The sequence below is a fragment of the Schistocerca nitens genome, chromosome 4, assembly GCF_023898315.1.
Source record: "Schistocerca nitens isolate TAMUIC-IGC-003100 chromosome 4, iqSchNite1.1, whole genome shotgun sequence".
Lineage (NCBI taxonomy): Eukaryota > Metazoa > Arthropoda > Insecta > Orthoptera > Acrididae > Schistocerca > Schistocerca nitens.
In genome coordinates, this window is record NC_064617.1 from 919,345,763 (window position 1) to 919,372,688 (window position 26,926).

Here is a 26,926-nt window from a genome sequence, read left to right on the forward strand (position 1 = left end):
ATGTTTTCCTGTCTACAGAAAGTTGGAGTGATCCTCAACAAGGCAAAATGCGTTTTTGGAGAGAACGAGATAGAATTCTTCAGACACTTAGTCTCTGCTGCCTGCTCCCAATCCCTCCCCAAGATAGTACAGGCAGTAGCAGACTTTAAATGTCCTACTACCTTCAAAGGCCTCTGGCATTTCATTGGCATGGTCACCTTTTCGGCGCCACTGTAAGGATGCTGCTGCCACCTAAGAGCCCCTCAATACAGCACTCTGTGGTGATAAAAACAAAGGCAACAAGGTGGTCCCTTGGACTGAGGCCACGATCAAGAATTTCGAAGAAACAAAATGGAACTTCGCCAATGCGACCCTTTTGGCCCACTCCCAACCTACTGGCCCCCTCACAACAGTGGTGGTCATGAGCCAGAATGTCTATCAGGGCTGTCCTATAACAATATGTGGACAACATATGACAACCACTTGCCTTCTTTTCGCCCAAGCTGTCTGATGCACAATGCTGCTGGGCCAAACATGACTATGAGCTGCTCGCAGTCCACAAAGCCATCTGCTATTTCCGATCTTTGGTTGAGGGACACGTCTTTATGTCTTCACAGACCATCAGCCTGTCTCCTCTGGTTTTTGCAGGAAAGACATACACCAGATCTCAACTCAACAGTTTATGCTGCAGGAGTATACCGCACAGTTCACTACTACCGACATTAAAGGCATTGATAACATTGTGGCATTGCCTTAGCTGCTCCTGCGCCATCACCCAAACCTTAGACTACAATGTCCTGGCTGCTGCTCAAGAGGGGGATCGGGACCTAGCCCATACCCTGCATCAACCATCAACTAAGATCCATACCTGGCTCTGACCGTAAGATCTGGTGTGACATCCTCATGGGTTCTTTACAACCTGATGGTTCCAACAATCACCCCCACCCCTTTCTCCCTCCCACCTTCAAAGTCTGACAGGTGACTGCGTCCACAGCCTCACACACCCAGCATCCACACTTCTGCCACCCTCATGAAACTACGCTTCGCCTGGCTGGCGCATCCAATGTGTCGAGGTTGGACAGCATGTTGTTCACTCCTCTGCGGCTGCCTTAACCCCCCCCCCCCTCCACAACACCAGTTCACACACGTTCACCTTATCATTGTTGGCCCTCTAACCCCCTCTAATGGATATTGATACCAGCTGATAGTTACTGACTGATTTACTCGCTGGTCGGGGGCCACCCCTATTCCCGACATTTCAGCTGAACTGTGGCTTCAGCTTCTGTTTGGACCTGGGTGTCCTGCTTCGGTTGCCCATGTGACATCACTATGGAGTGCAGGTGCCAGTTCACCTCGGCTTGCTTCCAATCTCAGATAGCCACCCATGGCTCCAATTTTGACCATGCCACCAGCTACAACCCTGCAGCTAATGGCATGGTGGGGTGGTTCCTCTGCACGTTTAATGCCACCCTCTCATCTTACTCTTCTGAATGGTCAGCTGCCCTACACTTGCTACTTCTAAGTATGCAGATCACACACAAAACTGACCTGGGAACTACTGCTGCCAAGCTGGTATACTGACAGCCACTCACCATTCCTGGTGATTGTTTGGAACGACCCCACTTCCTCCTGACAGCACCATTCCAGGTTTTGTGCAGCAGATCCAGGGCTTCATGACCCAGCTGTGACCAACACCTCCACAACATCCTGGTGAGCACAGTACATTCATCCACTGTGACCTCACAGCATGCACACACATCACACTTTACAGTGGATGCATACCAGCTGCCACTCAATCCTCAGTATTCAGGTCTGCACTTGGTGTTGCAACAACCATCTCCATAGACAGGCTCAAGCTGGCCTGCATCCTAGAGGCATCCCCAACCAACGAGCATAGCATCATCAAGGTGGAGCTGCCCTTGAACACCACCGGACCCAGTCACAGCACCATCAACACTGTGCCCAATATGACACATGACAACATCATCCCCTCTACTGTTCGTGACATGCCACCAGCTGACGCCACCCCTGAAGCCACGTCCAACACATCACCGGCCAATGCCACCTCTGATCCACCGTCAACCACCTACATGACTGACACATCCCCCAGGGCCTGGGACCTTGATGTCGCCACTGCACTACTCTTTTTGCAGCCTCCAACCAATGCAGACAGCTTCCTGACCCCACAGGTACCCACCACTCCCAACAGATTGCCATCACCACTTTCACTATTACCTGCCCCATTGGAGCAGTGACACTACTTCACAGGCTACCAATGCCATGCACAGGAGCTGCCCATGCCCCTCATCTCACTAGAAACCACAGCATGAGCACAGCAGCAACAACTCGTGCATGACCCCCAGCACACATCTTCACTCAGCTTCAAACAATCCTCTGAGTGAATAGCAATGGTGTTTTCCTCTCGAGAGGGGGGGATTGTGTGGTGACTCGTTCCATCGCCTCCACATGTAGCAGCAGATGACAGGCTGTGCAGCCCAGAAGCCAGTCTCTCCAACTCCCTCGCTGGTCACTTCCGCCAGAGGAAGAGCTTAGACGGTCTTTCTTATTGGACATCAAGCAGACCAAACCATTGCTGCAGCAGTCTCTTGTGCTGATCCTACTAGGCAACACCTCCCAGCCATGTTCTCGGCAACTCGCCCATGAAACGCCATGTGGTTCACCTTGTTGTCTGCCACTCTTCAGCAGGGCAGGTGCAAACAGTCTAATTCTTACCCCGTGTTCGGTGTCAATATTCTGTTGCAGTTTATTTAACACACAGCGGGCTGCCACATTTTTACGCTCCGCCTTCCTGTTGTGGGTGCCCTTGAGGCACTTCTATTGACTACAGGAATACAAAGCCTGATGCCGGATGCCAGGTTCACTCTCATGGTATCAGCACTTGGAATACTACATGCAGTGTAGAGTGACTAGTGCAGTGAAGTGTAGTGTGTGCCACAAGTGCCACATGGGTTTATTACTATTCCACCCCGGCCATTTTGACATCTCCTTTGCCCCCAAACACGCCTTTGAAGCAGGTTTTCCTGTGCTGCCAGATGACACTGTACAAAGACTGTAAGCTATTCATGGTGTACACTGTCCAGAGACTCTAGCCAAAGCAAAGGCCCTACTTGGTTAAAAGATATTAGCTCATTGAATTGTACCACAGTTGTTAGCTTTTAGGAGTAGTATCTCCGAACCAGCCAGTGCAGCTTTTCCAGCACGTCCCATCATTTAGTCATCTTCTTTAATTAGCACACCACTTAGGTACATTATGTCCCTTATGAGTATAGAAGGGAACCTAAAATGTTCGTTCAGCCCATTATGTCATACATTTCAGAGCTTCTTGTCTGAAGATGTTCACTTGGACTGAAACTGGTTACCGGGTTAATAAACAAATAATAATTACAATATGGACTGCCTTTCTCTGTTATAAATTCTTTTTTGTCAATTACTCACAAAGGAGGTATCACAACGGTGAATGGCTGCAGGTGTGATACATAGGATTGTAACCTACACAACTGTGGTTTCAAAAAGTCAGTCCCACCAGTCCTGTCAGTTAGGAGGGCTCATCAACATCTTTCTTTCCTTAGACTTTATTTGTGTGTGTGTGTGTGTGTGTGTGTGTGTGAGTGAGAGAGAAAGAGAGAGAGAGAGAGAGAGAGAGAGAGGGGGGGGGGGGGGGAAGACAATGTGTGTGCATACATGCATGCCTTTGTGCACAATTTTGTCCTCTGAACAAGAATACAAGTTCAAAAGCTGAGTAAAAATCTATACTTCCTGTTTAAGCAGCTATCCATTACTCAAAAGTCCTTCTAAATGGCGAGTGATTATCATTACCATTTCCTAAGTTTATGTATAAAACTCTAAGTAAAAAAGGCTGCTGTCCATTTCAGTTGATACATCTGGAGAAGTAATTCAGAGTATATCTGGAGTCATAACATATTTATAAAATAATCTGATCTGCTCCACTACTAATCTAATGCCAAAACATTTATCTGTTTCATTTTCTGCATGAAGGAAGAGTTCTCAATTATTGTACATAAAACTAGAAGTAGTCATACCTCTGAGGCCAGAGCAAACAGATGGACTGCACCAGGAGCACCATGGCACCACTGTACCAGTCGATCAGACCCAAGTGAACCAGCATGTCCTAAGGATGATGGGAAGTTCCCAGAATCAAACTTCATGCTGTGCACATAATCCACTGTGGGGCGCAGCAGCTCATCAATGTTGGCTTGGCTCAGGTATTCTCTAGCCTGAAAAGTAAGTTTTATTTGTTTATTACTGCTACTGTTGTTTTTCAAGCAGTTTTGCATTTAGGCAATAACATTTACATGTTGTTATATAACCTGAGATCATCACAGTAACTTAAATCAGTGTCTATTAGGTTATGACACATGGATCTCATTCAATAACTACTACTCATTCAACTGTGATTTCACACTGAATATTACTTGTGCAACAGAAACATGTTCATGCAATATTGCATTTAATATACAATATACTGAGACTGTAAATCCATTAGTCTTATAGGGGAAAATTGCATAAATTAATCTTTCTTCAGCCAACACTGTATTACTGTCTTCAGTATAAACATTCATGCTGCTTTTGTATTTTGCTAATGCCATGTATCCATGATGAAGGTGGAAGTATTTCCTGATCAGTAAGTACAATTACCAAACCTGTCAAAAGACTCAAAAGATTGCAAAAGGTTGTAATCAGGTATTCATCTACAAAATGTGTCCAAGCCTAATTCAAGCTAAGATCTTATTCTTATCAAGCTATAATCTTATTCTTAAGCAGTGACATTAAGTTACAAAGTTTTGTGGTTAGTTGGTTAATTACGTAGTTATTTTCATGTTTCATGGGTCATAATATTATAACCTTTTGTTATAATATGAAATGAGTCAGATTTTTAGTAGACTTTCTCAGCAAAGAATATAGCAACAACATGACTGTTTACTTGAATTCTTAAGCTGAGCCTTCCTGGCATTTTAAAACTGTGTGCCCGATCAAGGCACAAACTTGGTGTCTTTGCCTTTCATGGGGAATGATTCTGGGAAGTCTCATATCAGCGCATGTTCTGATGTACGGTGGTTTCATTCTGGAAACATCCCCACGCTGTGACTAAGCCATGTCTCCACAATATCCTTTCTTCCAGGTGTGCTAGTCCTGCAAGTTTTGCAGGAGAACTTCCATGGATTTTGTAAGATAGGTGATGAGGTGCTGGTGAAAGTAAAGCTGTGATGACGGGTTGTGAGTCCCTATTTGGTAACTCAGTTGGTACAGCACTCGCCTGCAAAAGGCAATGGACCCAAGTTCGAGTCTCCCTATTTGGTAATTCATTTGGTACAGCACTCGCCTGCAAAAGGCAATGGACCCAAGTTCGAGTCTCAGTTCGGCTCACAGTGTTAATGTCATGAAATCTCGTATCAGCACGTACTCCGCTGAAGAATTAAGGTTTCATTCTGGAATTCTTACATTATTTGTTTAGTTTTAAATACACCCACTGCTTTATATCTAACTATTACTCGTCAAGGCAACATGGCTGTAGGAGAAACTAACTTGGTGACATGACTACACAGCATGGCTACTCAAACATAGAAAAAAAATCCCTGAGAATTCCAGGTGAGAGGAGGAAGATCGTGTCAAGAAGCTCCTGATAAACTAATGGAAGTAAAGGGTGAGTGGGGGAGAGGGGGTGGCAGTATATCCCAGCAGTTTTCAAGCAGCGACAATTTATATGAAATAATATTCTTATAATTAACATACTTCACAATATTAAGTAGTTTAAAATTTGTGATTTATAAAACTCAATACAACTCAATTTCAATTCTAGGTTCAAATGCAGAATTCCCTGAGGTTTTCTGAAATTCCCAGACATTTCCCTGATTTTTCCAGGTAAAATGTAATTACCTCAGAATTCTAGGTTTTCCAGAAGAACTGTCACCTTGCTACATACAGTCATGTTTCAGTTCAAAGTAGCATGCATATTAGCTCACCTTTGTGGAAAGCCGTGAGTACTTACTGCTTAAGTCAGTAATTTTACTTACACTGAGAACAATACAGCTGTACAGCAGAGAAGGCAACAGAAGGTGCAAGCAAATGTTGGCAAGCAAAAGTTAAGAAGTTAACGATGTGCAGATTACAGGAGGGGGGGGGGGGGGGGGGAACGGAACGGACGGACAATACAGAGTGGAGCAGGATAAAAGTATCTGCCCCAAAACAAAATAAGTAAAACACACACAATAAATATATCATTGATGATATAGCTACTTTTATTAGACAGCAATTTTTTTTCATATTATGAACAACACAAGGGAATACCAACCTTGCAAAAGAACTTCACAGCTTTTGTTGAATGGTACTGTACTTTCAGACTAGAAAAGAAATTCTTAGAAAAACTGTTCTATCTGCGGGATTTGATTTTAAAAGATGCCAGAATGAACAAGTCATAATGGTCCCAGAGAATGTACTTGCAAGGAGAGTAAACACATTAGATTTTTTTTAAAAAAAAAAAAAAAAAAAAAAAAAAAAAAAATGAAACATCAGAATTAAAGCGTCCAGTGATTTATTTAGATGAACTGTGGACTCATATACGCAGCACTGTGAATAAATGTTGCAAATTGCCTGTGTGAAGAATACTGTTAAACAACAATGTCTGAGAATGTTTCATTGCTGTGAATGCAGAGTTTCGTTTTGTGTTCACTTCTCCTCTATGTTTTAACAGGAATACTTCAGACTATCATGCAGAGACAAGTAAAGCTGACCTATTGGCATTAATTAAAGAGCATAACCTTTCTCCTTCCTGCTGTTGCCGTTCCATCTAGACCTAAATCCTACAGAACTGATCAGGAATTTTGCAAAGAATAAGATGCATAGTTTTAATAAGTCGAGCATCTCACTCTCTAATCTGAAAAAAATAACAGCTGATTGTTTTTCTGCTAATGAACAAACACTGTGTGTCACCTAGCATGGTGCAAGCCTTTCAAAGTAATACTACTTTAGTGATTTCAGTATCAAATTTACTGCTTTTTTATTTAAGCACCTATTCAATTGGTTTCATAGGGCTGAGTAGACTACCTTCCTCACTTTCCCATCAGGAAAAAATCTAAGGAACTGACTAGTACTCAAACCCATGACCTCGGTATCATCAGCCTAAAACACTACCTGTTATCACACACAGTAAGTTTGTTGCTACTGCTGCACCATAAGCTATTACTGTTGTGATTTTACAAGACCAGAATGGCCATGTGTGATGCTGAAAAAAGTGTGATGACTATTGGAGGAGATACTTCGACGGATGACGAGACTGAAAATATAATAAGATCTGTTAGCATACATTTGAACAAAGAATTGTGGCTGAAATAGCAGGTGACAAATTGACAGACAAAGATGTAGAAAATTGTGACATCATCTGGAAAGATAGTTTTATGGATACAACCATCAAAGTGTCATAAAGAATGTAAGGAAAATACTCATATATTATCTGTCCTGTTTCTGTTCTTGTTCTAAATGGGTATTTCATTCAGTGGTGTGTACAGACATGTAGCATGTGAAAGTGCCCCATACAATAACACATATTCAGTAATTCTTCTATGCAGTAGGAGTTGTCAAGCAGATATGACTTCAGTTTGCATTTGAAGTTATTTAGTATCCATCAAATTCTTTAAGCATTGAATCTTTACATCACTGGGTAGATTTTTATGGCTGAAGAGCTCATTCCTTTCTGTGCCACACTAAGGCTGAATGACGGATAGTGTAAATCATTTCCACTTCTAGTGTCATATTTATGAATGGTAACATTGTTTTCAAGCTGTAACTGATAGTTGGCAACAAATTTCATAGGGGAATAAATGTACTGTAAAAGATAGACAGTATGCCAAACTATTCAAAGAGCTGTCTACAAGAGGTTCTAGAGCAGACCACACACTTCTGTCTAATTAACAAATTTTTTATTCAATGGCAAGTTACCATGAGACATTAGTGAATGTAAACAGGAAAAGTAAAGTTAAATTCTTGAGATTTTCATCTCTCAAATCTAATATTATCCTTAATACAGAAGTTGCAGAGCTTGGACATTTCAGAAAATCTGTAACTTGTGACTTCCGGTTCAAGTTCATCAATATAAACAACTAAGAAATTACAATATTTGTTTCATTTATACACTTGTCCTCTTCAATTATTCCTAACAGAGTGGTGAGGAATAGTGCAGTACTGAATTGCACATACTGTGTTTTTGTCTAAATTTTGTGATAGTCTATTTGTAGAGAACCAGTCAGTAATTTTCAAGAAAATATTAATTACACTTGCAGGTGTTGATGCCCAATTAGTGTTGATTATAATGTTTTCATCATCAACACAAAGAACTATTTATGCTTCTTGGCTGTATACGATACACATTATACAGAATAAGAATGGATCCAAGTTGATACTAGTGATACATCTGTAATTAGATTAGATTAGACTGAGTTTTTGTTCCGTAGACCTAAAAATGAGATGATTCTCGCAGGGTGGAACAAGTCAGAAAATATAACATAAAAAACATAAAACATTTTAATATAATACTCACTACCCTGATCATTTGTACGGAGATTGTCAGAATATGTGAATACATTATAGTAAATTGGAACTTCCATTATTTACAGAATTAATACACAGCCAGAAATAAACTTCGTTATGCACTTTTAATAAATTTATCATACACAAAATATCTAATCTTGACTATTGTGACCAAGTGCCGTCAAAACTGTAACCTAAGAGACATTTTTACTTAAGCTGGTCTGACGTTTCCTATTAAGACATTCATCAATAGAGTAGAAGGAGTTGCCCATTAAAATATCTTTCAAACTCTGTTTAAACTGTGCTTTACCTGAAACCAAGTTTTTAATGGCTGCTGGCAATTTCTTGAAAATGTATGTTCCTGAATGTTGGACCCCTTTTTGGACCAAGGTGAGTGATTTTACATTTTTATGTAGATTGCTCTTATTCCTAGTGCCGATTCTACATATTGAGCTATTGGTTGGAATTAGAGACATATTACTTGCAATAAATTTCATTAAGGAAGAAGCAGTGGTTAGAATATGAAGTTCTTTGCACCACAAATGAGTCTTATTACACACTTTTGCATACTAAAAACTTTTGCTTGGTTTGATGAGTTTCTCCAGCATATGATCCTATATGACAAAACAGAATGAAATAAGGCAAAGTGATTATTCCCATTCTAAAGATGCCTTTTCATTGTGTACACTCCCCGAGTTTCTTAATGCAACATTACAGACTCTTTTAGCAAGTAAATGCATGATATCACAAAGAATCTGTTGCTTTGGAAGTTAATGAGAGCAAATGCTTAAATATGACATGTTGTAGGCTGGTTACAGAAAATATTCACACAATAAGGTGAGAGGCTATGCAAACTGTAGAAAAATAATTATGAGTAATGTAACACAAATCTATGAAAACCTAATGGATATATGTTTTGATGTCATGAAAATTACTGAAAATAAACATAAAATTTCAAAATAGGAGTTATTGGTAAACATCACAGACATCTGTGACAAAACATATGAAATAACAATCAAAATAATCAATTTCTGACAGTATAATGTAATTGGATAGATACAAAAAATATACTCACCAAGTGGCAGCAGGAGAACACACACACACAAATGGTTTAACTTATGCAAGCTTTTAGAGCCAGTGGTTGCTTCTTCTGGAAGGAGGGTAGGAGGGGAAGGAAGGAAGAGGAGTGAAGGAAAAGACTGGAGAGTTTTAGGAAAAGGGGTACAGTTTGGAAAAGTTGTCCAGAACACCTGAGTGTAATCAAGCAGCTTCCTCAAGCAATACTTGATGGAGCCTATTATATGTTCCCACCAGGCTCCCCACCAAACTGCCAGTTTAGGTATGTACTTCCAGGTGATTCTATGGGGGCACAGTAGTGCTGTAGTTCAGTGTTCAGAATTGTGTTTAAGAGTTCTGACTGTTCTGTGCTTGCTGCATGGAATGTAGTGTTGTTTGAATGGTTAAACAGTGAGTTGTAGGCTTCTACAGCCTTCAATGTGTTGCATGGGCAACAGAAATCTATCTATCCATGAGTGACAACCTCAGTATGAATTGCATGTGCTGTGGTATGTGTGAGTAGGGCCATGTAGGACTTCTTGGTCCAGTGTAATTGGTACCTGTTACTATGAAAGGCCTTGTGGGTTGCACCCTGTCAAGTGGTAGTGGAGCCTCCATCTTTACATGTCGACAACTGTTTATTATCTTGCAAGGCAGGCAAGAGCCAAGAGCTCTCCTAACAACTTGTTGCACTTGCAAAATCCAAAACTCTTAACATAGTTCTCCTAGTACAATCACTCACTGAGATGATGCAGTGTTACATGTGTTTGTTCGAGCAGACGATCCGTGAAATCAAGATGTCTGCTCACGTTGGACTATGCTGCTTAATGTAGTGCAAAATATTTTGGGAGGTTTGCTGAATGTCTGCAACTTCCTGCCATGATATTTTGGTGTAGAGTCTTTTGGCCACCTTCAGGTGAATACTGATGAATGCGCTCTGAGCTCACATATTTAAGACTCCCCTGGAACATGTATGGTATATTCAGTTGGTATTACACATGCGCTACTTGGGTCCGCGTGCTTCTGCTGCAACTCTATGCTGCACCGTGCACCCTCCATAGTAAAAGCTCATCGCATCCATAGCAATCTGATTGTCTTCTTTCTTTGAATATCTTGGCACTTCTGGGCTCTGTCAATGATGATTTAAGAGCTGTGCAAGGCAGATGTTTACAGGATTCTATGCGAATGTGGCAAAGCTTATATAGGGCAATCGACACACACTGTGCAGGACTGCATTGTAGAGTGTCAACAGCATACCAGCAGTTCACTATCACCGAACACTGTATTTACCAATGAAACAAAATGTGGTCCTTTCAATGAAGTTTTGGAACTCTATCATCCAATGTATCAGTGGAAATATGACTGTCTGAGTCCCTTATCAACTGATATGGTAGCTTCCACTTAAATTCTGTAAGGGACCAAGTCATAGAAAAATTTTGTGCCCTGCATAGGCAGCATCATGCTGTGACTTTATGGTGTGAAGACAACTGAACTGATATCGATGTGGTGAGCTTTCACCACAGATGGCGTGCAGTACACAGAATTTCAGCAGATGGGTGTATGCAACACCAACTAAATACATGTGCTGGTGCAGACTTAAATACTTGATATCATGGCAGGAAGTTGCAGACATCTGGCACTTCTTCTGAAATGTTATGGAACAATCTGTACACCAGGGAAGTTTTAAATTTCACATCCAGCATAATGTTGCATGCCATTGACCCAGACCACACCATCATGCAGGAAAGGGTTGTATTGGGCAGCATTTTATGCTTTTGGTTATTGTTCTCCCTTATGGAAGGCAGACAACTCAGCAGTGAATAGCTCCTCTTGAACTTTCCTGATCCAGTATGTACAGATATTCTGCAATTCCAGAGCAGTCAGACTGTCAGTATTTCTAATCTTGTTCTTCATGATATCAAAAAACCAAAATGCCTGGGCAGTTATATGCAATATTCACCAGTATGAACTGAATTTTGCAGTGTCGAATAAGGATTCAATCATGGTAATCAGAGAAACACTTGTTAAGGTTTGGCTTCTGCCATTGATTTAGATGAAGCTGGGTTGTCCAGTGATCATGACTGTTTGTCTTCTAAAAGCCATGGTGGACCACACCAACAAATGTCAAGTGTTACTAGCAGATCTGCTTTTAGTCCCCATGTGAGCTGATATGTGAGATTTTGACTTCCAGGAGAGTGTCTCTATGACTGGGTATATCGTATGTCCATTTGTTTTGATAATTTTGTACCAACTAAAAGGCGACTGTCGAGTCACTCCATGAAGTAGCTTTGTTGGGCTAAAACCCTGTTTCTTGGCAAAAGTAAAGGAGTCATGAGCTGACAAATGCGGCAAGCAGTTCCAGTGCAGGTAATGTCCAAGATCTGTGTCAAAACCTTCACCCATGCAAGACTTCTCAGGTACATGGTTGGGATTATTGGTTTAACAACAATCCCAGTGTGTGAGAACAGACCAAGAGGGTCATACAACTGAGCTGCTGCTCGAAGAATGTTTCTCTTAGACACCAGTTTGTCACAAGACTTGTATTGTGGCCTTGATTCCAAGCATTTTGGCATGTAATATTGCCTTTAGGTCCTTCTAATTAGCCACCCATGGAAAGTGGAAGCCTTTTTTGCCGGACGAGTGCTGCCAGTTGATGATAAACAGTTACAGCTCATCAACGTCTCTCACAATAGCTACAAAATCATCCAGTAATGCAGAGTTGTCTATGCATTCTGATACTCATTGATATTTACCACTATTTAGTGCCACTAGTTTGCTTATGGCTGCTGACAAAATACATGGGCTTGGTGTAAGTCCAAATAGCAAACAGTTGAAGCGATACATTATCACATCACCCATGGTGATGGAGGCATTGTCAGTTTGTTCAATGCAATTCAGCCTAGAGAGGTCCCTGTTCTCTTCAAGATGGCAACTGAAAGAAGGCTTTGTCCACATCACACACCAATCCCATCAGAATTTTGTAGAATTATATTAATGTTGTGAGGATGTCCGACAGTTACTTTGGCCCTGTTTCGAGGACGAAATCAAAAGATGAAGAGTTGGTGGCATGTGATGATGCATCATGCACAATTTAGTATATGATACTTCCACTGCTGTGTTTCTTCAATTGCCGGTGTAACAGGTACAATATATTTCCATCTTTATAGTCCTCAGGTACAACTTCTACCTGAGTCTTCATTAATATAATCCGACATATTCCCATGGTAAATAAGCTTCAGTTTTTCATTTCCTTGTAACTTGTTTTGAAGGAGCACAGAAAGACTTTATTGCGATTAAAATGGAAGGATAATGGTTATAAAATTCCATGGAAATTATGTCACAGTACTTATAAGGTTATGTTTAAAAAAGTGCTAAGTGTCACAAAGTTGGCCAGTTTTATGGTATATTGAAAACTTGATAATGAACACACTAGAAGTAGAGAATGAAGGAGTACGTACAGGAGGCTGGAAGGTCAACTGAATCAGATTTGCTGATGACATAGTAGTGCTTGGGGGACAAAACAATGTCTCTTCAAAGAGCACTATCCACACTTGAAGGAGGACTGCTTGACTGCCGAATGAAAATCAACACGAATTTATTCTGTTTGCCCCATTGATATAAATCCATGCCTACTGGCAGCTAATGTCTTTAATTCCTTTGTGTCTCAATGCAAAGAAAACTATGGTTATGAGAGAAAATGACAAGGAAGATACAAAAGTGAAAACAAAAGATGGTCAAAACTGAACAGGTTGCACAGTGCAGATATTTGGGGAGCATGCTAATTGGTAAAGGGAAGAGTTGAAAATGAAATAAGATCAAGAATTGCAATGGTAAAGCAAGTTTTCTGGGAAAAGAAATGCTTATTATCCAGAGAATATAGGTTTGAGTTAAGGAGAAAGTTTGTTTTTTGTACACTGGTGAAAACTGGACATTGAAGATGAGAGAAAAAGACAAAATTGAAACATTTGAGATTTTTGTTTGGAGGGGAATAGAATAAAATAAAATGGGTGGATAAAGTGAAGAACAGTGAAGTAATGAAAAGGGTAAAGGAACAAAGAATTCTTCTAAATCTGATTAAGAAAACGGAAGTAAACTCCACGGTCTTGTCAGATAAATGCACTTTCTCAACATAAGTTTCCATAAATGCACAACATTTGTAGACCCCCTCAAACCACATTTTTGAGTCTGTGCAACCAGCACAGAGCAGCTGCTTGCTGTTCCTGGATGTCTGCGAAACACTGTCTGTACAGAGGTTCCTTCATAACTCCAAACAGGAGGTAATTGGAGGGGCCAAGTCGGCAATGGCAGCCAGGTTGTTCAGCTCATATAGGGACATGCACTGTTGTGTTGCAAGAACATTCCTTTTGCCCATTGGTCTCCAGCTCATGGTAGTTGAGCTAAACCTCATCGCTAGTCATGGCTTTGGACATGAAATCTTCTGTATCCTGGGTGTGGCACTGAAGGAGAGCATTGTACATGTCCTTGGGCTGTTGTGTTTGTGCTGTATTCAGGGATCAAGAACCCATTTGGTGGACTTTTCCCAAGATTAAGATGTTCATGCACTGTGTGGTACATGGTGCTTCTGACAACTCTTGTAGCTGCCTCCAATTCTGCGAATGGGATGCACCTATTCTCCTGAATACGCTTTTCCACTCTGAAATGTTGTCTGGTGTCACCACAATCACTTTCCTTCCAGAACTGGTTCCTTTCTCCACTGACATGCTGCCACATTTCCAGCCATCCAACCATTAGTTACAGATGGTTTTTCATGACGGTGCACACTTTCCAAACACTGCCACCAATAGACTATGAATATCCACATTGTTAACACCCTCCTTGCACAGAAAGCAAATTGTCCAGCACTGTTCTTGATGATCACACTTCATGTTGTCCACTCATGTAATGACTGGAGTTGGGAGAATGGTCTGTACTGTGCAGGGATTACACTTCTAGTGATTTTCCTGCCACATACAGGGGTAGACCAAAATACTACAATACTTGCAACTTTAATGATCAGTTGGCACACCACAAATGATGGGAATAAGTAAAGTGTAAATCAAGATGGACCATACCTCCTATGATGAACAATTTTTACAGATCACATTAACATTTATCATTAAAAATTTGACTCAATTTAATTTTTTTTGTCACTTTCCCTAATCTACTTACTTACACTTCCAAGCTTCAGATTATTTACAGGAATTCTTATGTTTTACTACTATTCAACTTCTGTTTTTCTCCATATAATACTTAAAGTAATATTCAATCCTCTGGTGCAGTTGTCCACTGCAGAGGACAGCTGTTAATGACATTTCTTTGGCATTTGGCATTTTAAGCAGTCTTAAGGTTGCAAATGCATAATCAATTCCAGTGGATATTCCCTAATAGTGCTGTGCCCTGCATGCATTTGCAGCCTCAGAACTGATTAAAAACACCAAAGAAGTGACATTAAGAGCTGTCCATTGCAGTGGACAACTGCACCACAGAGATAAGGAATTAACATAACAGTTCAACCAATAGCTGAAGTGCTAAGTGCTTGATAGGCACATAGTACCCCCCCCCCCCCCCCCCCCCCCAACATAAGCACAGGTACATAGCCTCAGCTTTGTTCCACCTGAACTATTGGGTGAACTGTTACCTTTATTCATGCTGAATACTATAATTAGGAAAACAAGAATTCCTATATAAATAATCTGAAACTTAATACAGTGTTAGCTAAGAACTACAAATATGTAGTATTAGATTAAAAAAAAGGGCCATTTAAGTTAAATGGCAACCAGCAGTAACATTCATGTGTTCAAAGACTATTGTTCCCACATTCTCTCAGGTCTCAACTCTGCCTTGAACACAGTCTAATATATCACAAACTGCTATGTTCTATTTCTTCTTAGCTCACGAGGGAATGGTTCTATTCTTAGTTTACAAAATATTTAACAAAAGGATACATTCGTAACAGATATACTAATAAACAATTTTTGTTTATCTTTGAGTGTGTTTTACACGGGGTCTTGTCCTTATGCTATACTTTTGCAACTCAATCTGTGATACAACTCTTTCATTTTTTTTATGTCTTATAAATACTTAATTCTATAAAGCTGTATTTGCAAACCTGCAGCAACAAGTACAGGATCCCACACAGACCATGGGCTCCACCAATGTAATATTTTCCATGCCATTTGTACATCAATGGAGCATTGTGATTTTCAAGACGTGCCAGACCATTTCCTGACTGCAAAATTGCATATATTACCTGAAACATGATCAACAACATGTAACAATTATTTTAGATTAGCACCCACACCTACAAAAAATACGATTTGCTCTCCACTACATTTGATGCATTTTTCCATGCTGATGCATATCATAACCATCACTAAATCTTGTGAGCAAGTTCATGTATCCTATTTAGTCATCTCTTGTTTGTAGATTTATCAACATATGAAAACAAACAAATAGCAGTGAAGTTTTCACTTTAAGACTGTGAGAGATACATTTATTCCAAGGCAATGAAAATGCCTTGCAAAGAATAAAGACAAAATAGATATGGCACAAAAATTGTGTTTTATTCAGTTGTGATTAGATGGACCCAAAGTAATAGTTATCAACATACTGTAATAATAAGCAAATCATGTTCCAGAAATTCAGAGACAGAGTAGAACCAGTGGTTAAATAAGAAAGTTTCAAGTTTACTTTAACTGTAATGAATGTCAGAATGCATTTTAAGTAAGAAGGCATATGATTTTATATCTGAAAATCTTTTTCTATATTTTAAATGTTTGTTAAAAATCCGTGGAATTCCCCCCAAAAATGATTGCGTACATCATCAGTAGTGACTGTACACTGTCACCACTGATGAGCAACTTTTATTTAGAGTGATAATCCTAACAGCATACATAATTCTACATCTACATCTACATCTACAGTCTTCAAACCACTGTGAGGTGCATGGGAGAGGATACATCCCATTGTACCAGTTATTAGGGTTACTTCCTTTTCCATTCACATATGGAGTGTGGGAAGAATGATTGATTGAATGCCTCTGTATGTGCACTAATTATTGAAATCTTAGTCTCATGATCCCTATGTGACTGATACACAGAGTGTTGTTGTATAAGTGTATTCAGTTTTTCATTAGACCATTAAGGGTGCACACTATATTGTTGAAAATTGATACAACAAGACAATGGAAGTAAGAAAATGCAGTTGAAGCCTGACTGCAGATAAAGACAGTGCCCAGTCACTGTTAATGCAGAGGCTAGTTGCTGTTCATATTTTTAGTAAGAAGTAATATGAAAGGTTTATCTCAAGTGGAATGACACAGCAAAATACTGTGGATATTTTCCAATTTTTATGAATAAACTGTTAATTTCAGTCATTTACAGATCTCCCAATCAGGACTACAGAATGTTCCTATCTAGGTTTTACAATGCACTTAGCTCATTCCTTAAAACAGACCTGAATTTTAAGTCATCAGTCAAGGAAGACAATAAAACTGGATTCACTTCATTAATACAAACTAGTGCAAATATAGAAAATATAGATAATACATTTGTAGCCTTCTCTTCATTAAGTGGGCACTCTATGAGAAAAGTGCATGGAAGAAAGGTTAACACTTCATTGACTACATGATAATTTATAGGTACGGCACAAAATTAGAATGAGCAAGAACAAGGTAGAAAATCAACTACTGTCTTTTCAAAGAAATCATCTTCACATTTACCTTAAATGATTTACAGGAGCAAACAGTAGAGGCAAAGAGAAGAAAAATGAAAATGATTATTTATCAGAATAATTAGAAATTTACTGTCAATAGTAAGCAATGCCTCTCCCCATGAACCATGGACCGTGCCATTGGTGGGGAGGCTTGCATGCCTCAGTGATACAGATAGCCATACCAGAGGGGTATCTCTTGAGAGGCCAGTCAAACGTGTGGTTCCTGAAGAGGGGCAGCAGCCTTTTCAGTAGTTGCAGGGGCAACAGTTTGGATGATTGACTGATCTGGCCTTGTAACATAAACTACAATGAACGGTTGGAAGCAAGAGGAAACTACAGCCGTAATTTTTCCCAAGGACATGCAGCTTTACTGTATGGTTAAATGATGGTGGCATCCTCTTAGGTAAAATATTCCGATTGTAAAATAGTCCCACATTCGGATTTCCAGGTGGGGACTACTCAGGAGAACATTGTTATCAGGAGAAATAAAACTGGCGTTCTACGTATCGGAGTGTGGAATGTCAGATCCCTTAATCGGGCAGGTAGGTTAGAAAATTTAAAAAGGAAAATGGATGTGTTAAAGTTAGATATAGTGAGAATTAGTGAAGTTCGGTGGTAGGAGGAACAAGACTTGTGCTCAGGTGAACACAGGGTTACAAGTACAAAATCAAATAGGGGTAATGCAAGAGTAGGTTCAATAATGAATAAAAAAAATAGGAGCACAGGTAAGCTACTATCAACAGCATAGTGAACACATTATTGTAGCCAAGATAGACATGAAGCCCATGCCTACCACAGTAGCATAAGTTTATATGCCAACTAGCTCTGCAGATGACAAAAAGATTGAAGAAATGTATGATGAGATAAAAGAAATTATTCAGATAGTGAAGGGATGCGAAAACTTAATAGTCGTAGGGGACTGGTATTCGATAGTAGGAAAAGGAAGAGAAGGGAAAGTAGTAAGTGAATATGGAATGGGGGTAAGGAATGAAAGAGGAAGCTGCCTGGTAGAATTTTGCAAAGAGCATAACTTAATCACAGCTAACACTTGGTTTAAGAATCATGAAAGAAGGTTGTACATGAGGAAGAGGCCTGGAGGCACTGGAAAGTTTCAGATAGATTATATAATGGTAAGACAGAGATTTAGGAACCAAGTTTTAAATTTTAAGACATTTCCAGGGGCAGATGTGGACTCTGACCACAATCTATTGGTTATGAACTGTAGATTAAAACTGACGTAACTGCAAAAAGGTGGAAATTTAAGGAGATGGGACCTGGATAAACTGAAAGGCACAGAGTTTCAGAGATAGCATTAGGGAATGATCGACAAGAACGGGGGAAAGAAATACAGTAGAAGAATGGGTAGCTTTGAGAGATGAAGTAGTGAAGGCAGCAGAAGATCAAGTAGGTATAAAGACAAGGGCTGGTGGAAATCATAGGTAACAGAAGAGAGATTGAATTTAACTGATGAAAGGAGACAATACAAAAATGCAGTAAATGAAGCAGGCAAAAAGGAATACAAACTTTTCAAAAATGAGATCGACAGGAAGAGCAAAATCACTAAGCAGGGATGGCTAAAGGATTTAGAGGCATATATCACTAGGGGTAAGATAGATATTGTTTACAGGAAAATTAAAGAGTATGAATATCAAGAGCTCAGCTGGAAACCAAGTTCTAAGCAAAGAAGGGAAAGCACCACAAACCATCAGGTGGCTTGCAGAGTGCGCTGTAGATGTAGACGAAAGGTGGAAGGAGTATATAGAAGGTCTGTTCAAGGGTGATGTACTTGAGGGCAATATTATGGAAATAGAAGAGGACACAGATGAAGATGAAATGGGAGATGCAATACTGAATGAAGAATTTGATGAAGCACTGACTGACCTAAGTCGAAACATGGCCCCGGGAGTAGACAATATTTTATTTGAACTACTGATGGCCTTGGGAGAGCCAATCCGGACAAACCTGTGCTGAGCAAGATGTATGAGACAGCGAAATACCCTCAGACTACGAGAAGAATATAATAATTCAAATCCCAAAGAAAGTAGGTGTTGAGAAGTATGAAAATTACCATACTATCAGTTTAATAAGTAAAGGCTGTAAAATGCTAATATGAATTCTATACAGACGAATGGAAAAACTGGTAGAAGCTAACTTTGGGGAAGATCACTTTGGATTCTGTAGAAATGTTGGCACAAATGAGGCAATACTGACCCTACGACGTATCTTAGAAGATACATTAAGGAAAGGCAAATCTACATTTCTAGCATTTGTATACTTAGAGAAAGCTTTCAACAGTGGTGACTGGAATACTCTCTTCCAAATTCTGAAGGTGACAGGGGTCAAATACATTGAGTGAAAGGCTATTTACAATTTGTAAAGAAACCAGACGGCAGTTACAAGAGTCGAGGGGCATGAAAGGGAAGCAGTGGCTGGGAAGGGAGAGAGACAGGGTTTTAGCCTGTCCCCGATGTTAGTCAATCTGTATACTGAGCAAGCAGTAAAGGAAGCAAAAGCAAAATTTGGAGTAGGAATTAAAACCCATGGAGAAGAAATAAAAACTTTGAGGTTTGCTGATGACACTGTAATTCTGTCAGAGACAGAAAAGGACCTGGAAGAGCAGTTGAATGGAATGGACAGTATCTTGAAAAGAGAATATAAGATGAACATCAACAAATGCAAAATGAGGATAATGGAATGTAGTCGAATTAAATCAGGTGACACCGAGGGAATTAGATTAGGAAATCAGACACTTAAAGTAGTAAAGGAGTTTTACTATTTGGGGAGCAAAATAACTGAGAGTAGAGAGGATATAAAATGTAGACTGGCAATGGTAAAGAAAGCATTTCTGAAGAAGAGGAATTCGTTGACATCAAGTGTAGATTTAAGTGTCAGGAAGTATTTTCTCAAAGTATTTGTATGGAGTGTAGCCATGTATGGAAGTGAAACATGGACAATAAGCAGTTTTGACAAGAGGAGAATAGAAGCCTTTAAAATGTGGTGCTACAGAAGAATGCTGAAGATTAGGTGGGTAGATCACATAACTAATGAGGAGGTACTGAATCGAATTGGAGGGAATAGGAATTTGTGGCACAATTTGACTATAAGAAGGGATCTGTTAGTAGGAAATGTTCTGAGGCATGAAGGGATCACAAATTTAGTATTGGAGGGCAGCGCTGAGGGTAAAAATCATAGAGGGAGACCAAGATATGAATACACTAAGCAGATTCAGAAGGATGTAGGTTGCAGTAGTTACTTGGAGATAAAGAAGCTTGCACAGGATAGAGTAGCACAGAGAGCTGCATCACAGCAGTCTCTGGACTGAAAATAACAACAACAACTACTACTACTACTGCTACTACTACTGCTACTACAAAAACAAACAGTAAACAAAGTGATTTCCTTGCAGATAGAGTATAACAATACTTGAATACAGCTTTAAGGTCCACAGCTGAGGTACTGAAAGAGGAAGTGCTTATATCTGAGATGCATGCCCAAAAAATGATGGCATAATAGTAAGCAAAGAAAATCAATATTTCACTGATCCAACAAAACATGAAAAACTATCATAAATTGATTTTCCAAGACCTTTACTTCACGTTTAGGCAGAAGAAACTTCCTGAATAACTATTATTAAACGAATGAAGCATAAAAACTCACATTTATATGGTAAAATATCAAGTACTCTTATGAAGACCAGCAAACAGCATATTAACCATTTATGTGGTTGTTAATATTGTAATGAATATTTCTTAAATCACAAAGAAGAAGCTAACAGGTTTCAGTAATGCATGGCTGTCATCTTCTGCAACATTCTGTATGTTATTTTGAAAGTTATTTTGTATTACTTTTTCCTACAACTTCAACAATTTCTCCTGGAGCACCACAGTCTCCCTGTAACTTTCCTTGTTAAACGGAATGGGATCATATACCTCATCTGGAATTACTTTCAAAAGGTCATCATTTTTATTATTAATCATCTGTTGCTCTGATTCATCTGTCCCAAAGCAACTACAAACACTATAGCTCCTTTCTGCCACTTTTTCACATCTCCATGCTGACCCATCTTCCTGTGCCGATTCCATACAACCATTTGACACCTAAATCTAGTTCACTGTCATGACTTCTGTCAGTGGTGACAGGTCATATGACAGCCTGGTACTAGATCTACACCACTCAGCACTTGGAAGTGACTAGTGTATTCGCTTAAGTAGGTGAGTATCCAGAAACTTTGGCTCTATCAATGGAGAGAGTTAGTAAATTACAGTGGGCACAAAGTACAGTGGAGGGGGGGGGGAGGAGGGGGGGGGGGGGGAGGGAGAGAGAGAGAGAGAGAGAGAGAGAGAGAGAGAGAGAGAGAGAGAGAGAGAGAGAGAGAGGGGGGGGGGGCTGGTCATCAGTCCCAGCAAAAAGATTGGAAATGAAGTCTTAAGAAGAATTAGAAGAACGCACATAACAGACATCCTTGAGAGAATTATAGGTTTAAATGGCAACAATTTTCTCACATCACAAGAGAAGAGAAAAGATAGAGGAATATGACAGTTCACTGAAAACCAAGGTGTACAATGTCTGTGTCCTACCAGTAACAACTTAAGGTCCAGAAACAATGCCTCTAACTGTGTCTACAGGCAGTGGTTCTAGACGTAAACTTTTGCTTTCTGAATGTAATAAGAACAAGTCTACTAGTATTGTGGACAGCAATAACAATGGAAATGTTATTGTGAACCTAAGTATGCTGTCAAGACTTTTGAAGAGTACTGTGAAATGTAGGTACTGCAATTGTGAAGATAGTACTGATGTTTCTGAGGACATTTCAGCAAGGAAGTATGAGGATGGTGATATAAATGAAGGGATGACCCAAAGTATAAGTATGGAAGAAGTCGAACATGTGAGGAAGAAAATTAAAAATGGGAAGGGGAAAAGTCTGGGAGAACAGGGAACTGATATACTCTGGGATCTAATGCAGAAGATCTGGAAAGGAGAAAGAATGCCACATTTGTGGAGAAGCAGTATACTGGTTCCCATATATAAGGGGAAAGGAGACATCCAAAACTGTGACAATTATAGGGGATAAAATTAATGTCCCACACAATGAAGATCTGGGAAAGGATAACTGAGAAGAAGTTGTGTCTAGAAACTGAAGTATGTGAAGAACAGTTTGGATTTATGCCAGGAAGAGGAACAACCGACGCAATATTTGCACTAAGGCAACTGATGGAGAGGCACAGAGAAGTACAAGCCGAAATGCATATGACCTTTATCGATCTTGAGAAGGCATTTGACAGAGTGCCGAGGCAAGAGATATGGAGATGTCTGAAAAGTAAACTCCTGCCAGAAAAATATGTCAGGGTGGTAGAAGACATGCATGAAAGTGCAATGCACAAGTCAGGAGCAGTGCAGGTGCAACAAAGGCATTTCCAGTGAGAGTACGACTACATCAGGGATCTGCTCTCAGCCCATATCTATTTGACCTGGTCACGGATGTACTAGTCAAAGATATGAAAAAAGAGGCACCTCGGAGCATGATGTTTTCCGATGATGTTGCAATCTGTGAACCCACCCAGGAGGAACTTCAAGACAAGCTTGAACAGTGGAGAAAAGCTCTAGAGAAAAGGGGAATGAGATTTAGCAGGGTGAAAACAGAGTACATGTGTACAAAGGATGCCAAAGATCTGTACATTAACCTGAAAGGAGAACAACTGACACTGGTCAAGGAATTTAAATACCTAGGCTCTTACAGGCAAAGTGATGGAGGACTGGAGGCCGAAATACAGCACAGGATAAATAGTGTATGGATGAACTGGAGGAAACTGAGTGAAGTACTGTGTGATAAGAAGGTTAGCTGCAGAATAAAAGGAAAGCTTTACAGGTCTGTGGCGAGGCCTGCGATGCTGTATAGCGCAGAAACTCGGCCAATTACAAAAGCCCAAGAGAAAAAGATGGAAGTGGCAGAAATGAGAATGTTAAGGTGGATGAATGGGGTGACGTGAAAGAATAGACTAAAGAATGAGTACATCAGGGGAACAGTGAAAGTGGGGCCCACAGGAAAGAAGATCCAAGAAAGTAGGCTAAGGTGGTATGGACATGTGCAGAGAATAGGGGAGAAGAGTCGAAGACCTAGCAATAGAAGCACCAAGGAGAAGAGGAAGACCGAAACTGAGATGGAAAGACAAGGTAGCAGGGGACCTACGGGAGAAAGGGTGGCTTAGAGAAGAAGCACTGGATAGGCATTTATGGAAGAGAAGGATCCAGCAAAGCAACGCCGACCCCACATGACGTGGGAAAAGGCTGAGAAGATGATGAGATCAGATCATTGTATCCAGTCAAACACCAGAACAGCATCTCAAAAATTTGGAAGCTCTTTTTCAAGTTTTAACTGATGCTGGACTCAAGTGTAATTTATAGAAATGTTCATTTTTCAATTAGAACCTTGAATATTTGAAGAGATGTTATTGAGCCCATGGTGCTTGTTCTTTGACTAAGCATTTAAGACTGTATGGTAATTACTTCTCCTACAGATGTATGAGAACTCCAAGCTATTCTTGACAAACTAACATCTACATCAAATCATTCCAAAACACAACATACACTGCTTAGTTGCCCCATATCTCAGGCACTCTGATCCGCAAAAACTAGAAGTACTTGCAGCTGACACTTTAATAAGGGCAGATTTATCTCACAAGGTTAGGCACACAGAATGCCCCACAGCACTGTAAGGCTTTGAACAAGGCCCAAGTCAACTACAGTCAGCTGGAAAAGGAAGCTTTAGTCATAATTTATGGTGCAACAAAATTCTGTCAATGTCTGTACGGTAGAAAATTTTTTCTTCTGACTCATCATAAGCCGCTGACTGCTGTTTTTCATCTGGAAAAAGATGTAACTGATGGCACAGCGCAGAAGCTGCAGTGTTGGTTGCTACTTCTTTCCAGTTATCAATATGAAATTATTTATTGCAATACTGCACAGTGTGTCAATGCAAACACATGATTTCGGTTACCTGTAGGAAATAATCCATATTCTGATGCATCAGATGTTTCTTGTCTTCAAATTGATGATTATGATGTGCAAGCACTGGAACCTTTTCCAATTGATTCTCAGCAAGTCGCACAGGCTACTGAACAAGATCATCCATTGTGATTGCTCCAGTACTACGTTTGGTTGTGCTGGCCCCACAGTCCAAAATCAATCTCAAATGCAGTAGTTTGCAAATGGCATGCATCATGCAATAGTCTTTCTCTTCAAAATGGTGTAATTTTATAGCATTCTCTTAATGAACAAATGCAAGTCCTGATTCCTACATCTTTGCAACAATATGTGTTGAAACTATTACATAGAGAATATGGGGGAATCATTTGAACAAAGCAGATAGCGCATCAGCATTGTGTGTGGATCCCGGCTGGATAAATAAATAGAAGATATGACCTGCCATGCCGTACATGTGCTGATAACCAGGCAACATTACGTCTTGAATTTTTCAATTGGTTTCAAACGTATGGTCCTTGGGAAAGTATCCACATCAATTTTGCTGATCCTTTCTGGAACACAAGATGGCTCATTACCAATGATGCCTACAGCAAATATCCTTTTGTCATTCCAGTGCATTTGACTATTAACACAAGCACCATCAAAGCACTTGCTTCTGTCTTTTGCTTAAAAGTTTTGCTGCAAACAATTTCTTAGCTGGAATTTAAACAATTTTGCCAATAAAATGGAATTCCACATACTCAAATCTCACTGTTCTCTCCTCAATCAGAAGGTGAAGCTGAACATTTTGTCTGCACTTTCAAGGCTCAGATGTTCAAACTCTGTGCTTTGCACTTGAAGGGAAATGCTTTGTTGTTGTGCCCAAGCACCTATCGCACTGTGCCTACTCATGAAGCATTGCCAGTAGAACTCTTATATGGTCATCACCGCTGTATTCTGCTGCATCTCTTCTGCCCTCACCACTCTGTTTCTGATGATAACTTTGCAATGAAGTTCCAAATGAAGAATGAAGTTCTCTATTGGGTTTATAGCAAGCCTCACAACCGGGAATCTGGCGTCTTCATTCAGACATCTAGTTGTGCTTGCTGTACATTCATGGCACATCTGGCACCAATTGATGGCACCAAAGCCAACTTCATTTCCATGATTAGAGTGATCCTGCCACAGATTTTTGTTTTTCAGACAAGCTGCCTGCAACCAAGCCTACTGCCCCTCAGCTGCCCTTGGTGGTGCCAGATGTCCAGGTCCAAGTGTCTTCTGATGTCTCTGTCATGGGTATATACCCCTGCCACCTCTACAGCCACTGCACCTGTTACCATTTGTAGTGATGGCAACCAAGCCTACTGCCCCTCAGCTGCCCTTGGTGGTGCCAGATGTCCAGGTCCAAGTGTCTTCTGATGTCTCTGTCATGGGTATATACCCCTGCCACCTCTACAGCCACTGCACCTGTTACCATTTGTAGTGATGGCAGTCACGGACGTTGAATCTTCACCAGCTGTACAGCCTTTGGCATCCTCAGCACTGCCAAAGCTGCATCCTCCAGTGCTGTTGGATGGATGGCCTACCTCAGCACAAGTACGCCACATGCTGATCACAGCTACCACCCTCCAGCATGCTGTGGGGCGAGAAGCGAGAATTTTTTCCTTTGTTTACCATTCTCAAGCAGTTGGTACCACATATATATGCCAGCAGAAGGCACTAACATCACATTACCTCACTGCACATGATTCTAACTGGCTGGCATGCCTTTTTAAGCAGCCACAATTCAGAGCTCACCCACAGATTGAGTGCATCTACAGACTAATAAAGATTAATATGGATAACTGTAGTATGGACAATACATCAATGCAACATGGCCCTACTAGACATGACTAATATTCAGAGACTTCTGTAAGTAAGTAACCATTCTAGACTATTTGGTCTTATCAAAAACTTTACTATCGGTTGTATACAACTCAGCACCATAGAAGAACCTACAGCATTCAAAGTTATGTATAACTGATTTATTAAATACAGTTAGGGTAAACTTATTAATGTATTACCTTTTTGTAGGTGTCTGATTGTATTTTTTGCCCACCTCAACTACCAATACAACAGTTTCTGTCCCATGTTTGCATTAAAATCCCCCATTACCATCTTGTAGTGGTATGTGCTGTCATTTATAATTTTCTTTAATTATTTATATAGGTCTTCTGGACACTCATCAGATTGTGAGTACATTGGCACATCAACTTGAATAATTTCCATGGAATAACCTTGCTTGATTTTTAAAACGGGTCTTGTTTTCCCTGGTCTGTTCCTCAGCTGTGAAATATATGTCCTGATTTCAATGCTGACTAACTTTTTTCTAAACTGTACAGTTTATAGGAGACATATAAAAACAGAGTCAAACCTCTGAGTGCAGTTCATGTTTCATGCTTGGGTAGTTCAATCAGTGTTTTTCCCATCATAAGCAAGGGTCCAGATTTAAGAATCAATCCAACACACATTTTTGATCTACCAGGAAGGTTAAGAAAAGAAACTATTAAATGCTAAAACTCACATTACTTACAAATATTTCTTGAGGCATTTATTTTTTTTTTCCCGAAGTTGCTGTTAGAACTCAGTACTGACATTTGTATACTACAAAAATCTT

At 40.1% G+C, this 26,926-nt stretch overlaps 1 protein-coding gene across 1 annotated transcript in view; it reads right to left on the reverse strand.

The window, feature by feature from the left end:
- LOC126253528 (lanC-like protein 2) overlaps positions 1-26,926 on the reverse strand; it is a 158,942-nt gene that overhangs the window by 41,923 nt on the left and 90,093 nt on the right. Inside the window, exons 5-6 of the mRNA XM_049954912.1 lie at positions 15,707-15,847; positions 4,041-4,235 (exon numbers count right to left, since the gene is read on the reverse strand). Coding sequence (XP_049810869.1) covers positions 4,041-4,235; positions 15,707-15,847 — 336 coding nt within the window. The remainder of the gene's footprint in view (positions 1-4,040; positions 4,236-15,706; positions 15,848-26,926) is intronic.